This window comes from Scyliorhinus torazame, chromosome 12 (assembly GCF_047496885.1).
Source record: "Scyliorhinus torazame isolate Kashiwa2021f chromosome 12, sScyTor2.1, whole genome shotgun sequence".
Lineage (NCBI taxonomy): Eukaryota > Metazoa > Chordata > Chondrichthyes > Carcharhiniformes > Scyliorhinidae > Scyliorhinus > Scyliorhinus torazame.
In genome coordinates, this window is record NC_092718.1 from 227,633,995 (window position 1) to 227,653,007 (window position 19,013).

General features: G+C 60.9%; 1 protein-coding gene across 2 annotated transcripts in view; it reads left to right on the plus strand.

Moving 5' to 3' along the window:
* Positions 1 to 19,013, plus strand: part of specc1 (sperm antigen with calponin homology and coiled-coil domains 1) — a 103,354-nt gene that overhangs the window by 78,885 nt on the left and 5,456 nt on the right. For both annotated transcript variants that reach the window (XM_072470030.1, XM_072470031.1), the window contains one exon: positions 10,970 to 11,145. In XM_072470030.1, the coding sequence (XP_072326131.1) occupies positions 10,970 to 11,145 (176 nt within the window). The remainder of the gene's footprint in view (positions 1 to 10,969; positions 11,146 to 19,013) is intronic.

Sequence of the window (19,013 nt, forward strand, 5' to 3'; positions counted from 1 at the left end):
ACTGGCAGATACGGGCCTCACTGTGCTCAAACTGGCAGATACGGGCCTCACTGTGTTCACACTGGCAAATACGGGCCTCACTGTGCTCACACTGGCAGATACGGGCCTCACTGTGTTCACACTGGCAGGTACGGCCTCACTGTGCTCACACTGGCAAACACGGGCCTCACTGTGTTCACACTGGCAGATACGGTCCTCACTGTGTTCACACTGGCAGATACGGGCCTCACTGTGTTCACACTGGCAGATACGGGCCTCACTGTGTTCACACTGGCAGGTACGGCCTCACTGTGCTCACACTGGCAGATATGGTCCTCACTGTGTTCACACTGGCAGATACGGTCCTCACTGTGTTCACACTGGCAGATACGGTCCTCACTGTGCTCACACTGGCAGATACGGGCCTCACTGTGTTCACACTGGCAGATATGGTCCTCACTGTGTTCACACTGGCAGATACGGTCCTCACTGTGTTCACACTGGCAGATACGGGCCTCACTGTGTTCACACTGGCAGATACGGTCCTCACTGTGTTCACACTGGCAGATATGGTCCTCACTGTGTTCACGCTGGCAGATACGGTCCTCACTGTGTTCACACTGGCAGATACGGCCTCATTGTGCTCACACTAGCAGATACGGTCCTCACTGTGTTCACACTGGCAGATACGGCCTCACTGTGTTCACACTGGCAGATACGGGCCTCACTGTGCTCACACTGGAAGATACGGGCCTCACTGTGCTCACACTGGCAGATACGGTCCTCACTGTGTTCACACTGGCAGATACGGGTCTCACTGTGTTCACACTGGCAGATACGGGCCTCACTGTGTTCACACTGGCAGATACGGGTCTCACTGTGCTCACACTGGCAGATACGGGCCTCACTGTGCTCACACTGGCAGATACGGGCCTCACTGTGCTCACACTGGCAGATACGGGCCTCACTGTGTTCACACTGGCAGATACGGGGCTCACTGTGCTCACACTGGCAGATACGGGCCTCACTGTGCTCACACTGGCAGATACGGGCCTTACTGTGCTCACACTGGCAGATACGGGCCTCACTGTGCTCACACTGGCAGATACGGGCCTGATGTGTTCACACTGGCAGATACAGTCCTCACTGTGCTCACACTGGCAGATACGGGCCTCACTGTGTTCACACTGGCAGATACCGGCCTCACTGTGTTCACACTGGCAGATACGGTCCTCACTGTGTTCACACTGGCAGAAACGGGCCTCACTGTGCTCACACTGGCAGATACGGGCCTCACTGTGCTCACACTGGCAGACACGGGCCTCACTGTGTTCACACTGGCAGATACGGGCCTCACTGTGCTCACACTGGCAGATACGGGCCTTACTGTGCTCACACTGGCAGATACGGTCCTCACTGTGTTCACACTGGCAGATACGGGCCTCACTGTGCTCACACTGGCAGATACGGGCCTCACTGTGTTCACACTGGCAGATACGGGCCTCACTGTGCTCACACCGGCAGATACGGTCCTCACTGTGCTCACACTGTCAGATACGGTCCTCACTGTGCTCACACTGTCAGATACGGGCCTCACTGTGTTCACACTGGCATGTACGGTCCTCACTGTGTTCACACTGGCAGATACGGGCCTCACTGTGCTCACACTGGCAGATACGGGCCTCACTGTGTACACACTGGCAGATACGGGCCTCACTGTGCTCACACTGGCAGATACGGGCCTCACTGTGCTCACACTGGCAGATACAGTCCTCACTGTGTTCACACTGGCAGATACGGGCCTCACTGTGCTCACACTGGCAGATACGGGCCTCACTGTGCTCACACTGGCAGATACAGTCCTCACTGTGTTTACACTGGCAGATACGGTCCTCACTGTGCTCACACTGGCAGATACAGTCCTCACTGTGCTCACACTGGCAGATACGGGCCTCACTGTGCTCACACTGGCCGGTACGGTCCTCACTGTGTTCACACTGGCAGATACGGTCCTCACTGTGCTCACACTGGCAGATACGGGCCTCACTGTGCTCACACTGGCAGATACAGTCCTCACTGTGCTCACACTGGCAGATACAGTCCTCACTGTGCTCACACTGGCAGATACGGGCCTCACTGTGCTCACACTGGCAGATACGGGCCTCACTGTGTTCACACTGGCAGATACAGTCCTCACTGTGCTCACACTGGCAGATACGGGCCTCACTGTGCTCACACTGGCAGATACAGTCCTCACTGTGCTCACACTGGCAGATACGGGCCTCACTGTGCTCACACTGGCAGATACAGTCCTCACTGTGCTCACACTGGCAGATACGGGCCTCACTGTGCTCACACTGGCAGATACGGGCTTCACTGTGCTCACACTGGCAGATACCGTCCTCACTGTGTTCACACTGGCAGATACGGGCCTCACTGTGTTCACACTGGCAGATACAGTCCTCACTGTGCTCACACTGGCAGATACGGGCCTCACTGTGCTCACACTGGCAGATACGGGCCTCACTGTGCTCACACCGGCAGATACAGTCCTCACTGTGCTCACACTGGCAGATACGGGCCTCACTGTGCTCACACTGGCAGATACGGGCCACACTGTGCTAACACTGGCAGATACAGTCCTCACTGTGCTCACACTGGCAGATACGGTCCTCACTGTGCTCACACTGGCAGATACGGGCCACACTGTGCTCACACTGGCAGATACGGGCCTCACTGTGTTCACACTGGCAGATACGGTCCTCACTGTGCTTACACTGGCAGATATGGTCCTCACTGTGCTCACACTGGCAGATACGGGCCTCACTGTGTTCACACTGGCAGATACGGTCCTCACTGTGCTTACACTGGCAGATACGGTCCTCACTGTGCTCACACTGGCAGATACAGTCCTCACTGTGTTCACACTGGCAGATACGGGCCTCACTGTGCTCACACTGGCAGATACGGGCCTCACTGTGCTCACACTGGCAGATACGGTCCTCACTGTGTTCACACTGGCAGATATGGTCCTCACTGTGCTCACACTGGCAGATACGGGCCTCACTGTGCTCACACTGGCAGATACGGGCCTCACTGTGCTCACACTGGCAGATACGGGCCTCACTGTGTACACACTGGCAGATACTGTCCTCACTGTGTTCACACTGGCAGATACGGGCCTCACTGTGCTCACACTGGCAGATACGGTCCTCACTGTGTTCACAGTGGCAAATACAGTCCTCACTGTGCTCACACTGGCAGATACGGTCCTCACTGTGCTCAAACTGGCAGATACGGTCCTCACTGTGCTCACACTGGCAGATACGGGCCTCACTGTGTTCACACTGGCAGATACGGTCCTCACTGTGCTCACACTGGCAGATACGGTCCTCACTGTGTTCAAACTGGCAGATACGGTCCTCACTGTGCTCAAACTGTCAGAAACGGGCCTCACTGTGTTCAAACTGGCAGATACGGTCCTCACTGTGTTCACACTGGCAGATACGGTCCTCACTGTGTTCAAACTGGCAGATACGGGCCTCACTCTGTTCAAACTGGCAGATACGGTCCTCACTGTGTTCACACTGGCAGATACGGTCCTCACTGTGTTCAAACTGGCAGATACGGGCCTCACTCTGTTCAAACTGGCAGATACGGGCCTCACTGTGTTCACACTGGCAAATACGGGCCTCGCTGTGTTCACACTGGCAGATACGGTCCTCACTGTGTTCACACTGGCAGATAAGGGCCTCACTGTGTTCACACTGGCAAATACGGGCCTCACTGTTTTCACACTGGCAGATACGGTCCTCACTGTGCTCACACTGGCAGATACAGTCCTCACTGTGCTCAAACTGGCAGATACGGGCCTCACTGTGTTCACACTGGCAAATACGGGCCTCACTGTGCTCACACTGGCAGATACGGGCCTCACTGTGTTCACACTGGCAGGTACGGCCTCACTGTGCTCACACTGGCAGATACGGTCCTCACTGTGTTCAAACTGGCAGATACGGGCCTCACTGTGTTCACACTGGCAGATACGGTCCTCACTGTGTTCACACTGGCAGATACGGGCCTCACTGTGTTCACACTGGCAGGTACGGTTCACTGTGCTCACACTGGCAGATACGGTCCTCACTGTGTACACACTGGCAGATATGGTCCTCACTGTGTTCACACTGGCAGATACGGTCCTCACTGTGTTCACACTGGCAGATACGGGCCTCACTGTGTTCACACTGGCAGATACGGGCCTCACTGTGTTCACACTGGCAGATATGGTCCTCACTGTGTTCACACTGGCAGATACGGTCCTCACTGTGTTCACACTGGCAGATACGGTCCTCACTGTGTTCACACTGGCAGATATGGTCCTCACTGTGTTCACACTGGCAGATACGGTCCTCACTGTGTTCACACTGGCAGATACGGCCTCATTGTGCTCACACTAGCAGATACGGTCCTCACTGTGTTCACACTGGCAGATACGGCCTCACTGTGTTCACACTGGCAGATACGGGCCTCACTGTGCTCACACTGGCAGATACGGGCCTCACTGTGCTCACACTGGCAGATACAGTCCTCACTGTGTTCACACTGGCAGATACGGGCCTCACTGTGCTCACACTGGCAGATACAGTCCTCACTGTGTTCACACTGGCAGATACGGGCCTCACTGTGCTCACACTGGCAGATACGGTCCTCACTGTGCTCACACTAGCAGATACAGTCCTCACTGTGCTCACACTGGCAGATACAGTCCTCACTGTGTTCACACTGGCAGATACGGGCCGCACTGTGCTCACACTGGCAGATACAGTCCTCACTGTGTTCACACTGGCAGATACGGTCCTCACTGTGTTCACACTGGCAGATACGGTCCTCACGGTGCTCACACTGGCAGATACCGGCCTCACTGTGTTCACACTGGCAGATACGGTCCTCGCTGTGCTCGCACTGGCAGATACGGGCCTCACGGTGCTCACACTGGCAGATACGGGCCTCACTGTGTTCACACTGGCAGATACGGGCCTCACTGTGCTCACACTGGCAGATACGGTCCTCACTGTGTTCACACTGGCAGGTACGGGCCTCACTGTGTTCACACTGGCAAATACGGGCCTCACTGTGCTCACACTGGCAGATACGGGTCTCACTGTGCTCACACTGGCAGATACGGGCCTCACTGTGTACACACTGGCAGGTACGGGCCTCACTGTGCTCACACTGGCAGATACTGTCCTCACTGTGTTCACACTGGCAGATACGGGCCTCACTGTGTTCACACTGGCAGATACGGGCCTCACTGTGCTCACACTGGCAGATACGGTCCTCACTGTGTTCACACTGGCAGATACGGGCCTCACTGTGTACACGCTGGCAGATACGGTCCTCACTGTGTTCACACTGGCAGATACGGGCCTCACTGTGTACACACTGGCAGATACGGTCCTCACTGTGTTCACACTGGCAGATACGGGCCTCACTGTGTACACACTGGCAGATACGGGCCTCACTGTGCTCACACTGGCAGATACGGTCCTCACTGTGCTCGCACTGGCAGATACGGGCCTCACTGTGTTCACACTGGCAGGTACGGTCCTCACTGTGTACACACTGGCAGTTACGGGCCTCACTGTGCTCACACTGGCAGATACTGTCCTCACTGTGTTCACACTGGCAGATACGGGCCTCACTGTGCTCACACTGGCAGATACGGTCCTCACTGTGTTCACACTGGCAGATATGGGCCTCACTGTGCTCACACTGGCAGATAGGGTCCTCACTGTGTTCACACTGGCAGATACGGGTCGCACTGTGTTCACACTGGCAGATACGGTCCTCACTGTGTTCACACTAGCAGATACGGGCCTCACTGTGCTCACACTGGCAGATACGGTCCTCACTGTGTTCACACTGGCAGATATGGGCCTCACTGTGCTCACACTGGCAGATACGGTCCTCACTGTGTTCACACTGGCAGATATGGGCCTCACTGTGCTCACACTGGCAGATAGGGTCCTCACTGTGTTCACACTGGCAGATACGGGTCGCACTGTGTTCACACTGGCAGATACGGTCCTCACTGTGTTCACACTAGCAGATACGGGCCTCACTGTGCTCACACTGGCAGATACGGTCCTCACTGTGTTCACACTGGCAGATATGGGCCTCACTGTGCTCACACTGGCAGATACTGTCCTCACTGTGTTCACACTGGCAGATACGGGTCGCACTGTGTTCACACTGGCAGATACGGTCCTCACTGTGTTCACACTAGCAGATACGGGCCTCACTGTGCTCACACTGGCAGATACGGTCCTCACTGTGTTCACACTGGCAGATACGGGCCTCACTGTGTACACGCTGGCAGATACGGTCCTCACTGTGTTCACACTGGCAGATACGGGCCTCACTGTGTACACACTGGCAGATACGGTCCTCACTGTGTTCACACTGGCAGGTACGGCCTCACTGTGCTCACACTGGCAGATACGGTCCTCACTGTGTACACACTGGCAGATATGGTCCTCACTGTATTCACACTGGCAGATACGGTCCTAACTGTGTTCACACTGGCAGATACGGTCCTCACTGTGCTCACACTGGCAGATACGGGCCTCACTGTGTTCACACTGGCAGATATGGTCCTCACTGTGTTAACACTGGCAGATACGGTCCTCACTGTGTTCACACCGGCAGATATGGTCCTCACTGTGTTCACACTGGCAGATACGGTCCTCACTGTGTTCACACTGGCAGATACGGCCTCACTGTGCTCACACTAGCAGATACGGTCCTCACTGTGTTCACACTGGCAGATACAGTCCTCACTGTGTTCACACTGGCAGATATGGTCCTCACTGTGTTCACACTGGCAGATACGGTCCTCACTGTGTTCACACTGGCAGATACGGCCTCACTGTGTTCACACTGGCAGATACGGGCCTCACTGTGCTCACACTGGCAGATACGGTCCTCACTGTGCTCACACTAGCAGATACAGTCCTCACTGTGCTCACACTGGCAGATACAGTCCTCACTGTGTTCACACTGGCAGATACGGGCCTCACTGTGCTCACACTGGCAGATACGGTCCTCACTGTGTACACACTGGCAGATACAGTCCTCACTGTGTTCACACTGGCAGATATGGTCCTCACTGTGTTCACACTGGCAGATACGGTCCTCACTGTGTTCACACTGGCAGATACGGCCTCACTGTGTTCACACTGGCAGATACGGGCCTCACTGTGCTCACACTGGCAGATACGGTCCTCACTGTGCTCACACTAGCAGATACAGTCCTCACTGTGCTCACACTGGCAGATACAGTCCTCACTGTGTTCACACTGGCAGATACGGGCCGCACTGTGCTCACACTGGCAGATACAGTCCTCACTGTGTTCACACTGGCAGATATGGTCCTCACTGTGTTCACACTGGCAGATACGGTCCTCACGGTGCTCACACTGGCAGATACCGGCCTCACTGTGTTCACACTGGCAGATACGGTCCTCGCTGTGCTCGCACTGGCAGATACGGGCCTCACTGTGTTCACACTGGCAGATACGGGCCTCACTGTGTTCACACTGGCAGATACGGGCCTCACGGTGCTCACACTGGCAGATACGGGCCTCACTGTGTTCACACTGGCAGATACGGTCCTCACTGTGCTCGCACTGGCAGATACGGGCCTCACTGTGCTCACACTGGCAGATACGGGCCTCACTGTGCTCACACTGGCAGATACGGGCCTCACTGTGTTCACACTGGCAGATGCGGTCCTCACTGTGTTCACACTGGCAGATACGGGCCTCACTGTGCTCACACTGGCAGATACAGTCCTCACTGTGTTCACACTGGCAGATACGGGCCTCACTGTGCTCACACTGGCAGATACGGTCCTCACTGTGCTCACACTAGCAGATACAGTCCTCACTGTGCTCACACTGGCAGATACAGTCCTCACTGTGCTCACACTGGCAGATACGGGCCTCACTGTGCTCACACTGGCAGATACGGTCCTCACTGTGTTCACACTGGCAGGTACGGGCCTCACTGTGTTCACACTGGCAAATACGGGCCTCACTGTGCTCACACTGGCAGATACGGGTCCTCACTGTGTACACACTGGCAGGTACGGGCCTCACTGTGCTCACACTGGCAGATACTGTCCTCACTGTGTTCACACTGGCAGATACGGGCCTCACTGTGTTCACACTGGCAGATACGGGCCTCACTGTGCTCACACTGGCAGATACGGTCCTCACTGTGTTCACACTGGCAGATACGGGCCTCACTGTGTTCACACTGGCAGATACGGTCCTCACTGTGTTCACACTGGCAGATACCGGCCTCACTGTGCTCACACTGGCAGATACGGGCCTCACTGTGTTCACACTGGCAGATACGGGTCGCACTGTGTTCACACTGGCAGATACGGTCCTCACTGTGTTCACACTGGCAGATACGGGCCTCACTGTGTTCACACTGGCAGATACGGTCCTCACTGTGCTCACACTGGCAGGTACGGCCTCACTGTGTACACACTGGCAGATACTGTCCTCACTGTGCTCACACTGGCAGATACGGTCCTCACTGTGCTCACACTGGCAGGTACGGGCCTCACTGTGCTCACACTGGCAGGTACGGCCTCACTGTGCTCACACTGGCAGGTACGGCCTCACTGTGTTCACACTGGCAGATACTGTCCTCACTGTGCTCACACTGGCAGATACGGGCCTCACTGTGCTCACACTGGCAGATACGGTCCTCACTGTGCTCACACTGGCAGATACGGGCCTCACTGTGCTCACACTGGCAGATACTGTCCTCACTGTGCTCACACTGGCAGATACTGTCCTCACTGTGCTCACACTGGCAGATACGGGCCTCACTGTGCTCACACTGGCAGATACGGTCCTCACTGTGCTCACACTGGCAGATACGGGCCTCACTGTGCTCACACTGGCAGATACGGTCCTCACTGTGTTCACACTGACAGATACAGTCCTCACTGTGTTCACACTGGCAGATACGGGCCTCACTGTGCTCACACTGGCAGATACTGTCCTCACTGTGCTCACACTGGCAGATACTGTCCTCACTGTGCTCACACTGGCAGATACGGGCCTCACTGTGCTCACACTGGCAGATACGGGCCTCACTGTGCTCACACTGGCAGATACGGGCCTCACTGTGCTCACACTGGCAGATACGGGCCTCACTGTGTTCACACTGGCAGATACGGTCCTCACTGTGTTCACACTGGCAGATACGGGCCTCACTGTGCTCACACTGGCAGATACGGTCCTCACTGTGCTCACACTGGCAGATACGGTCCTCACTGTGCTCACACTGGCAAATACAGTCCTCACTGTGTACACACTGGCAGATACAAATAATAATTATTACTTCTCACTTCTAAACTGTACCTTAATTTTAAAAGTCACACCTTGTTTTCCAATCCCTCTCTGACCTTCCCCTCCGTCTGTCTGAAAGCTCCTGCGGACCCACAATTGCTGAGATTTCAGCCATCCTGCCCTCCTGCACATTCCCGGTTTTGCTGCTCCCATTGGAGCTGCACTTCGAGCTTCCTGAGCCTCGGACCTGCCGTCTGTCCCTGCACCCAGCACCTCCCCACCTCGCTACCTCCTTTCCCAGGTTTACTGGGGTGGGGGGGGTTTCCCTTTTCCTGGAGATAATTGAAAATGCCTTGACTAAAAATATTTTTAAAAAAGGACTGTGTGCGGTTGAATTGCGTTGCCAGGAGTTTTCGCCGTCAGGATTCCTGTCCGGGTGAGCGGCCCCTGCCAGGGATGGGGTTGGACGCGGGGCCACAGTTCCGGTAATTTGGAAAATGTGGACTGGAGTTCAATGTTTGAGTTTGCGGGACTGTGAGGCGGGGCTAGCGGCCTACACGAGGGAGCCCCCAGCCATAGTGAGCACGTCACTGACACCAGGAACCTGTGGGCAGCAGTCTGTTAGGCTGCCATTGATAATAGTGAAGAGCCCCGGACCGAGGCTGCTGGGCCTGCACTGGCTACAACGCCCCCGCCCACCCCGCGCAGAAAGACTTTGTATTGGGGAATGTGCGTCACATCGTCTTACAGGGGGTCAGCGGGGAAACCATCCAAAGAACTACAGTCCTTTGAAGCCAAAATGCTGGAGCTCAGTGTAGAAGGCAGCACCTCCTGTGGGGGGGGTTATTGTTCTACACCAGGGCAGAGACCCCATCCTTCAGGACACCCCCAGGCGTGTGGAAAACAAAGCTGCTGACCCGCGGGTATGTGTGGTGGCCGGGCCTGGATGGCGCGATCAAGTGACTGACCCAACAGAGCGCCTCATGCCAGGAGCAGAGACTCCCGTCTGCTGCCCGGCTGAGGGTACAGCTGCATTGCCAATTCCCCTGGGCCTTTCCAAGGGTCCGTCTCTCTCCTCACGGTTGTCGCCCATTCCTAGTGGCTGGAAGTCTATCGGATGTCATCCACCACATCAAACGCTGCGGTTGAGAAGCTCCCTCTCTCCTTTAGCACCCACGGCTTTGCAGAGGTGCTGGTCACTGACAAGGCCCCCCACTCCTGCGGGACTGTGGTGCTTACCATGGAGAACCCCATTGACAAGTAGCGGGAAGCTAGAATCCCACCTCCATGAACGGTGCGCGGTCGAGATACACGCGGCTGGGGACGGAATCTCTGAAATACCCACTCTCACCTCCCCTCAGGAAGGGAGTCTGCCGTCCTTACCCGGCCTCCATGTGACTCCAGGCCCCCAGCGTTGTGGCTGACTCTGACAGGCGAGCCAGTATATTGAGGCAGGGAGCTCATTGCAGCAATTATACATCCTGTTAAATCAGTTCATTCTGCAGCTGTGACCGTGCACCAGATTTGAATTCAATGATGTTTTGACAATAGCTCCCAGGGGATTAACGCTGGAGTAAAGTTGCAGACAATCTGATTAATCTCTTCTCCATTGCGGACAGGAAGAGTCTGAAGAATGGTGTCGTTTTCAGGCAGATTTGCAGACAGCTGTGGTAGTGGCCAATGATATGAAGTCTGAGGCACAGCAGGCGGCCCGTGTCCTCAGGAGGAAGCTGCAGGAGGCAGAAGGCAGAATTGAGCAACTGCAACAGGAGCTGGGCACCCTGAATGGTCACAGGTCAGTCACCTGGAGGCGCTAGTGAGCTCTCTCTCTGCCACTCACCCGCTTGCGTCTAATTGCACAATTGTAGAGCAAGCTAACATAACCACTGCTGATCCATTCACTGACACAAATCACAGCATCTTGGACAGAGAAGTCGATTGTGATTTCTCTAAACATTTCCAGTAATTTGGGATATTCCACCTCCCAGGGTGGGAGGCTAATACAGGCCCTTCATCTGAGCTTCTATTGAGGGACAGAGTGCTCAGTCCAGTGGCTCAGGCTGCTGGCTGGAGCTGCCCCTTGGAAAGGCAGCAATGACCTTGGTAAAGAGAGACGGACGGAGATTACCCCTGATCCTAGACAAGGAGTTGGGGTGAATTAGCCACAGCCCAATCAGGCAGCTGGGAAATGAGAAGAGCTACAATACACACTGTCACCCTGGCTCTCTCTCAGTTTGGGCTGCCCATGGGGGACACATTGTAGTAAAGTCTCCATCGGAACCTTTCCCTGAATTTCGATTCACTTAAATTGGTGACGTGAGAGCTTCACTTCCTGCCCTTTGATCTCTCCCTCTCCTCATCCCTCTCCCAACTTCCTCCCTCTCCCTCTCCCCACTTCCTCCCTCTACCCCTCTATTCCTCCCTCTCCCTCTCCCCACTTCCTCCCATTCCTGCTCCCTCTACCCCTCTATTCCTCCCTCTCACGTTCCTGCTCTCAATGCTCCATCTCACCTCCTTCCTCTGCCCCTCCTCCTCCCCATCCTCTTCCTACCCTCTCCCCCTGCTCGTCCCCTCTCGCCCACTACTCCTCCCTCACCTCCACCCCCACCCTCCCTCTCTTTCTCCCCCACACCCTTTCTGTCCCTCTCTCCTCACTTTCTCCCTATCCTCATTATTTCTGTTTCACTCACTGGATGAAGGAGCGATGCTCCGAAAGCTAGAGACCCCAAACAAATCTGTTGGACTTTATCCTGATTAAAACTTCTCCCTTTGCTCATTATTCCTGGTTTATTTTGAAATCTAATCTGATTGAAGGAGTTCCGGCTCAATCCCAAACTCCTGCCTTGAACGCTTCACCCACTCCTGCCCACACTCGTCACCCACCCCTACCCACTGCGACACCGTGCCCCCCCACGAGGCAGCCGTGCTAACCACTGCGACACCGTGCCACCCGCGAGGCAGCCGTGCTAACCACTGCGACACCGTGCCCCCGCGAGGCAGCCGTGCTACCCACTGCAACACCGTGCCCCCCCGCGAGGCAGCCGTGCTAACCACTGCGACACCGTGCCCCCCGCGAGGCAGCCGTGCTAACCACTGCGACACCGTGCCCCCCGCGAGGCAGCCGTGCTACCCACTGCAACACCGTGCCCCCCCGCGAGGCAGCCGTGCTAACCACTGCGACACCGTGCCCCCGCGAGGCAGCCGTGCTACCCACTGCAACACCGTGCCCCCCCGCGAGGCAGCCGTGCTAACCACTGCGACACCGTGCCCCCCGCGAGGCAGCCGTGCTAACCACTGCGACACCGTGCCCCCCGCGCGAGGCAGCCGTGCTAACCACTGTGACACCGTGCCCCCCGCGAGGCAGCCGTGCTAACCACTGCGACACCGTGCCCCCCTGCGAGGCAGCCGTGCTACCCACTGCAACACCGTGCCCCCCCGCGAGGCAGCCGTGCTAACCACTGCGACACCGTGCCCCCCGCGAGGCAGCCGTGCTAACCACTGCGACACCGTGCCCCCCGCGCGAGGCAGCCGTGCTAACCACTGTGACACCGTGCCCCCCGCGAGGCAGCCGTGCTAACCACTGCGACACCGTGCCCCCCCGCGAGGCAGCCGTGCTAACCACTGCGACACCGTGCCCCCCGCGAGGCAGCCGTGCTAACCACTGCGACACCCTGCCCCCCGCGAGGCAGCCGTGCTAACCACTGCGACACCGTGCCCCCCGTGAGGCAGTCGTGCTAACCACTGCGACACCGTGCCCCCCCGCGAGGCAGCCGTGCTAACCACTGCGACACCCTGCCCCCCCGCGAGGCAGCCGTGCTAACCACTGCGACACGGTGCCCCCCGCGAGGCAGCCGTGCTAACCACTGCGACACCGTGCCCCCCGCGAGGCAGCCGTGCTAACCACTGCGACACCGTGCCCCCCGCGAGGCAGCCGTGCTAACCACTGCGACACCGTGCCCCCCCGCGAGACAGCCGTGCTAACCACTGCGACACCGTGCCCCCCCGCGAGGCAGCCGTGCTAACCAGTGCGACACCGTGCCCCCCGCGAGGCAGCCGTGCTAACCACTGCGACACCGTGCCCCCCGCGATGTAGCCGTGCTAACCACTGCGACACCGTGCCCCCACCGCGAGGCAGCCGTGCTAACCACTGCGACACCGTGCCCCCCCGCGAGGCAGCCGTGCTAACCAGTGCGACACCATGCCCCCCCGCGAGGCAGCCGTGCTAACCACTGCGGCACCGTGCCCCCCGCGAGGCAGCCGTGCTAACCAGTGCGACACCGTGCCCCCCCGCGAGGCAGCCGTGCTAACCACTGCAACACCGTGCCCCCGCGAGGCAACCGTGCTAACCACTGCGACACCGTGCCCCCCGCGAGGTAACCGTGCTAACCACTGCGACACCGTGCCCCCCCGCGAGGTAACCGTGCTAACCACTGCGACACCGTGCCCCCGCGAGGCAACCGTGCTAACCACTGCGACACCGTGCCCCCCGCGAGGTAACCGTGCTAACCACTGCGACACCGTGCCCCCCGCGAGGCAGCCGTGCTAACCACTGCGACACCGTGCCCCCCCGCGAGGCAGCCGTGCTAACCACTGCGACACCGTGCCCCCCCCGTGAGGTAACCGTGCTAACCACTGCGACACCGTGCCCCCCCCGCGAGGTAACCGTGCTAACCACTGCGACACCGTGCCCCCCCGTGAGGCAGCCGTGCTAACCAGTGCGACACCGTGCCCCCCGCGAGGCAGCCGTGCTAACCACTGCGACACCGTGCCCCCCCGCGAGACAGCCGTGCTAACCACTGCGACACCGTGCCCCCCCGCGAGGCAGCCGTGCTAACCAGTGCGACACCATGCCCCCCCGCGAGGCAGCCGTGCTAACCACTGCGACACCGTGCCCCCCGCGATGTAGCCGTGCTAACCACTGCGACACCGTGCCCCCCCCGCGAGGCAGCCGTGCTAACCACTGCGACACCGTGCCCCCCCGCGAGGCAGCCGTGCTAACCAGTGCGACACCATGCCCCCCCGCGAGGCAGCCGTGCTAACCACTGCGACACCGTGCCCCCCCGCGAGGCAGCCGTGCTAACCAGTGCGACACCGTGCCCCCCCGCGAGGCAGCCGTGCTAACCACTGCAACACCGTGCCCCCGCGAGGCAGCCGTGCTAACCAGTGCGACACCGTGCCCCCCCGCGAGGCAGCCGTGCTAACCACTGCGACACCGTGCCCCCCCGTGAGGTAACCGTGCTAACCACTGCGACACCGTGCCCCCCCGCGAGGTAACCGTGCTAACCACTGCGACACCGTGCCCCCGCGAGGCAACCGTGCTAACCACTGCGACACCGTGCCCCCCGCGAGGTAACCGTGCTAACCACTGCGACACCGTGCCCCCCGCGAGGCAGCCGTGCTAACCACTGCGACACCGTGCCCCCCGCGAGGCAGCCGTGCTAACCACTGCGACACCGTGCCCCCCGTGAGGTAACCGTGCTAACCACTGCGACACCGTGCCCCCCCGCGAGGTAACCGTGCTAACCACTGCGACACCGTGCCCCCCCGCGAGGCAGCCGTGCTAACCACTGCGACACCGTGCCCCCCCGTGAGGTAACCGTGCTAACCACTGCGACACCGTGCCCCCCCGCGAGGTAACCGTGCTAACCACTGCAACACCGTGCCCCCCGCGAGGCAGCCGTGCTAACCACTGCGACACCGTGCCCCCCGCGAGGCAGCCGTGCTAACCAGTGCGACACCGTGCCCCCCCGCGAGGCAGCCGTGCTAACCACTGCGACACCCTGCCCCCCGCGAGGCAGCCGTGCTAACCACTGCGACACCGTGCCCCCCGCGAGGCAGCCGTGCTAACCACTGCGACACCGTGCCCCCCGCAATGTAGCCGTGCTAACCACTGCGACACCGTGCCCCCCCGCGAGGCAGCCGTGCTAACCACTGCAACACCGTGCCCCCCCGCGAGGCAGCCGTGCTAACCACTGCGACACCGTGCCCCCCGCGAGGCAGCCGTGCTAACCACTGCGACACCGTGCCCCCCCGCGAGGCAGCCGTGCTAACCACTGCGACACCGTGCCCCCCCGCGAGGCAGCCGTGCTAACCACTGCAACACCGTGCCCCCCGCGAGGCAGCCGTGCTAACCACTGCGACACCGTGCCCCCCCGCGAGGCTGCCATGCTAACCACTGCGACACCGTGCCCCCCCCGAGGCAGCCGTGCTAACCACTGCGACACCGTGCCCCCCCGTGAGGCAGCCGTGCTAACCACTGCGACACCGTGCCCCCCCCATGAGGCAGCCGTGCTAACCACTGCAACACCGTGCCCCCCCGCGAGGCAGCCGTGCTAACCACTGCGACACCGTGCCCCCCGCTAGGCAGCCGTGCTAACCACTGCGACACCGTGCCCCCCGCGAGGCAGCCGTGCTAACCACTGTGACATTGTGCCCCCCGCGAGGCAGCCGTGCTAACCACTGCGACACCGTGCCCCCCCGCGAGGCAGCCGTGCTAACCACTGCAACACCGTGCCCCCTGCGAGGCAGCCGTGCTAACCACTGCAACACCGTGCCCCCCACGAGGCAGCCGTGCTAACCACTGCGACACCGTGCCCCCCCGCGAGGCAGCCGTGCTAACCACTGCGACACCGTGCCCCCCGCGAGGCAGCCGTGCTAACCACTGCGACACCGTGCCCCCCCGCGAGGCAGCCGTGCTAACCACTGCGACACCGTGCCCCCCGCGAGGCAGCCGTGCTAACCACTGCGACACCGTGCCCCCCGCGAGGCAGCCGTGCTAACCACTGCGACACCGTGCCCCCCCGCGAGGCAGCCGTGCTAACCACTGCAACACCGTGCCCCCCGCGAGGCAGCCGTGCTAACCACTGCGACACCGTGCCCCCCGCGAGGCAGCCGTGCTAACCACTGCGACACCGTGCCCCCCGCGAGGCAGCCGTGCTAACCACTGCGACACCGTGCCCCCCGCGAGGCAGCCGTGCTAACCACTGCGACACCGTGCCCCCCCGCGAGGCAGCCGTGCTAACCACTGCAACACCGTGCCCCCCGCGAGGCAGCCGTGCTAACCACTGTGACACCGTGCCCCCCCGCGAGGCAGCCGTGCTAACCACTGCGACACCGTGCCCCCGCGAGGCAGCCGTGCTAACCACTGCGACACCGTGCCCCCCCGCGAGGCAGCCGTGCTAACCACTGCGACACCGTGCCCCCCGCGAGGCAGCCGTGCTAACCACTGCTACACCGTGCCCCCCGCGAGGCAGCCGTGCTAACCACTGCGACACCGTGCCCCCTGCGAGGCAGCCGTGCTAACCACTGCGACACCGTGCCCCCCCGCGATGCAGCCGTGCTACCACTGCGACACCGTGCCCCCCGCGAGGCAGCCGTGCTAACCACTGCGACACCGTGCCCCCCCGCGAGGCAGCCGTGCTAACCACTGCGACACCGTGCCCCCCGCGAGGCAGCCGTGCTAACCACTGCAACACCGTGCCCCCCGCGAGGCAGCCGTGCTAACCACTGCAACACCGTGCCCCCCCGCGAGGCAGCCGTGCTAACCACTGCAACACCGTGCCCCCCGCGAGGCAGCTGTGCTAACCACTGCGACACCGTGCCCCCCCGCGAGGTAACCGTGCTAACCACTGCAACACCGTGCCCCCCCGCGAGGCAGCTGTGCTAACCACTGTGACACCGTGCCCCCCCCGCGAGGTAACCGTGCTAACCACTGCAACACCGTGCCCCCCCGCGAGGCAGCCGTGCTAACCACTGCGACACCGTGCCCCCCGCGAGGCAGCCGTGCTAACCACTGCGACACCGTGCCCCCCCGCGAGGCAGCCGTGCTAACCACTGCAACACCGTGACCCCCGCGAGGCAGCTGTGCTAACCACTGCGACACCGTGCCCCTCCGCGAGGTAACCGTGCTAACCACTGCAACACCGTGCCCCCCCGCGAGGCAGCCGTGCTAACCACTGCGACACCGTGCCCCCCGTGAGGCAGCCGTGCTAACCACTGCGACACCGTGCCCCCCATGAGGCAGCCGTGCTAACCACTGCGACACCGTGCCCCCCCGCGAGGCAGCCGTGCTAACCACTGTGACACCGTGCCCCCCCCGCGAGGTAACCGTGCTAACCACTGCGACACCGTGCCCCCCCGCGAGGCAGCCGTGCTAACCACTGCGACACCGTGCCCCCCGTGAGGCAGCCGTGCTAACCACTGCGACACCGTGCCCCCCGCGAGGCAGCCGTGCTAACCACTGCGACACCGTGCCCCGCGAGGCAACCGTGCTAACCACTGCGACACCGTGCCCCCCCGCGAGGCAGCCGTGCTAACCACTGCGACACCGTGCCCCCCCGCGAGGCAGCCGTGCTAACCACTGTGACACCGTGCCCCCCCGCGAGGCAGCCGTGCTAACCACTGCGACACTGTGCCCCCCATGAGGCAGCCGTGCTAACCACTGCGACACCGTGCCCCCGTGAGGCAGCCGTGCTAATCACTGCGACACCGTGCCCCCCGCGAGGCAGCCGTGCTAACCACTGCGACACCGTGCCCCCCGCGAGGCAGCCGTGCTAACCACTGCGACACCGTGCCCCCCCGCAAGACAGCCGTGCTAACCACTGCAACACCGTGCCCCCCGCGAGGCAGCCGTGCTAACCACTGCAACACCGTGCCCCCCGCGAGGCAGCCGTGCTAACCACTGCAACACCGTGCCCCCCGCGAGGCAGCCGTGCTAACCACTGCGACACCGTGCCCCCCGCGAGGCAGCCGTGCTAACCACTGCAACACCGTGCCCCGCGAGGCAGCCATGCTAACCACTGCGACACCGTGCCCCACCGCGAGGCAGCCGTGCTAACCACTGCGACACCGTGCACCCCCCGCGAGGCAGCCGTGCTAACCACTGCGACACCCTGCCCCCGCGATGTAGCCGTGCTAACCACTGCGACACCGTGCCCGCCCGCGAGGCAGCCGTGCTAACCACTGCGACACTGTGCCCCCCCGCGAGGCAGCCGTGCTAACCACTGCGACACCGTGCCCCCCGCGAGGTAACCGTGCTAACCACTGCGACACCGTGCCCCCCGCGAGGCAGCCGTGCTAACCAGTGCGACACCGTGCCCCCGTGAGGCAGTCGTGCTAACCACTGCGACACCGTGCCCCCGCGAGGCAGCCGTGCTAACCACTGCGACACCGTGCCCCCCGCGATGTAGCCTTGCTAACCACTGCAACACCGTGCCCCCTGCGAGGCAGCCGTGCTAACCACTGCAACACCGTGCCCCCCCGCGAGGTAACTGTGCTAACCACTGCGACATCGTGCCCCCGCGAGGCAGCCGTGCTAACCACTGCGACACCGTGCCCCCGCGAGGCAGCCGTGCTAACCACTGCGACACCGTGCCCCCCGCGAGGCAGCCGTGCTAACCACTGCGACAGCGTGCCCCCCCGCGAGGCAGCCGTGCTAACCACTGCGACACCGCCCCCCCCGCGAGGCAGCCGTGCTAACCACTGCGACACCGTGCCCCCCCGCGAGGCAGCCGTGCTAACCACTGCGACACCGTGCCCCCCGCGAGGCAGCCGTGCTAACCACTGCGACATCGTGCCCCCCGTGAGGCAGCCGTGCTAACCACTGCAACACCGTGCCCCCCCGTGAGGCAGCCGTGCTAACCACTGCGACACCGTGCCCCCCCC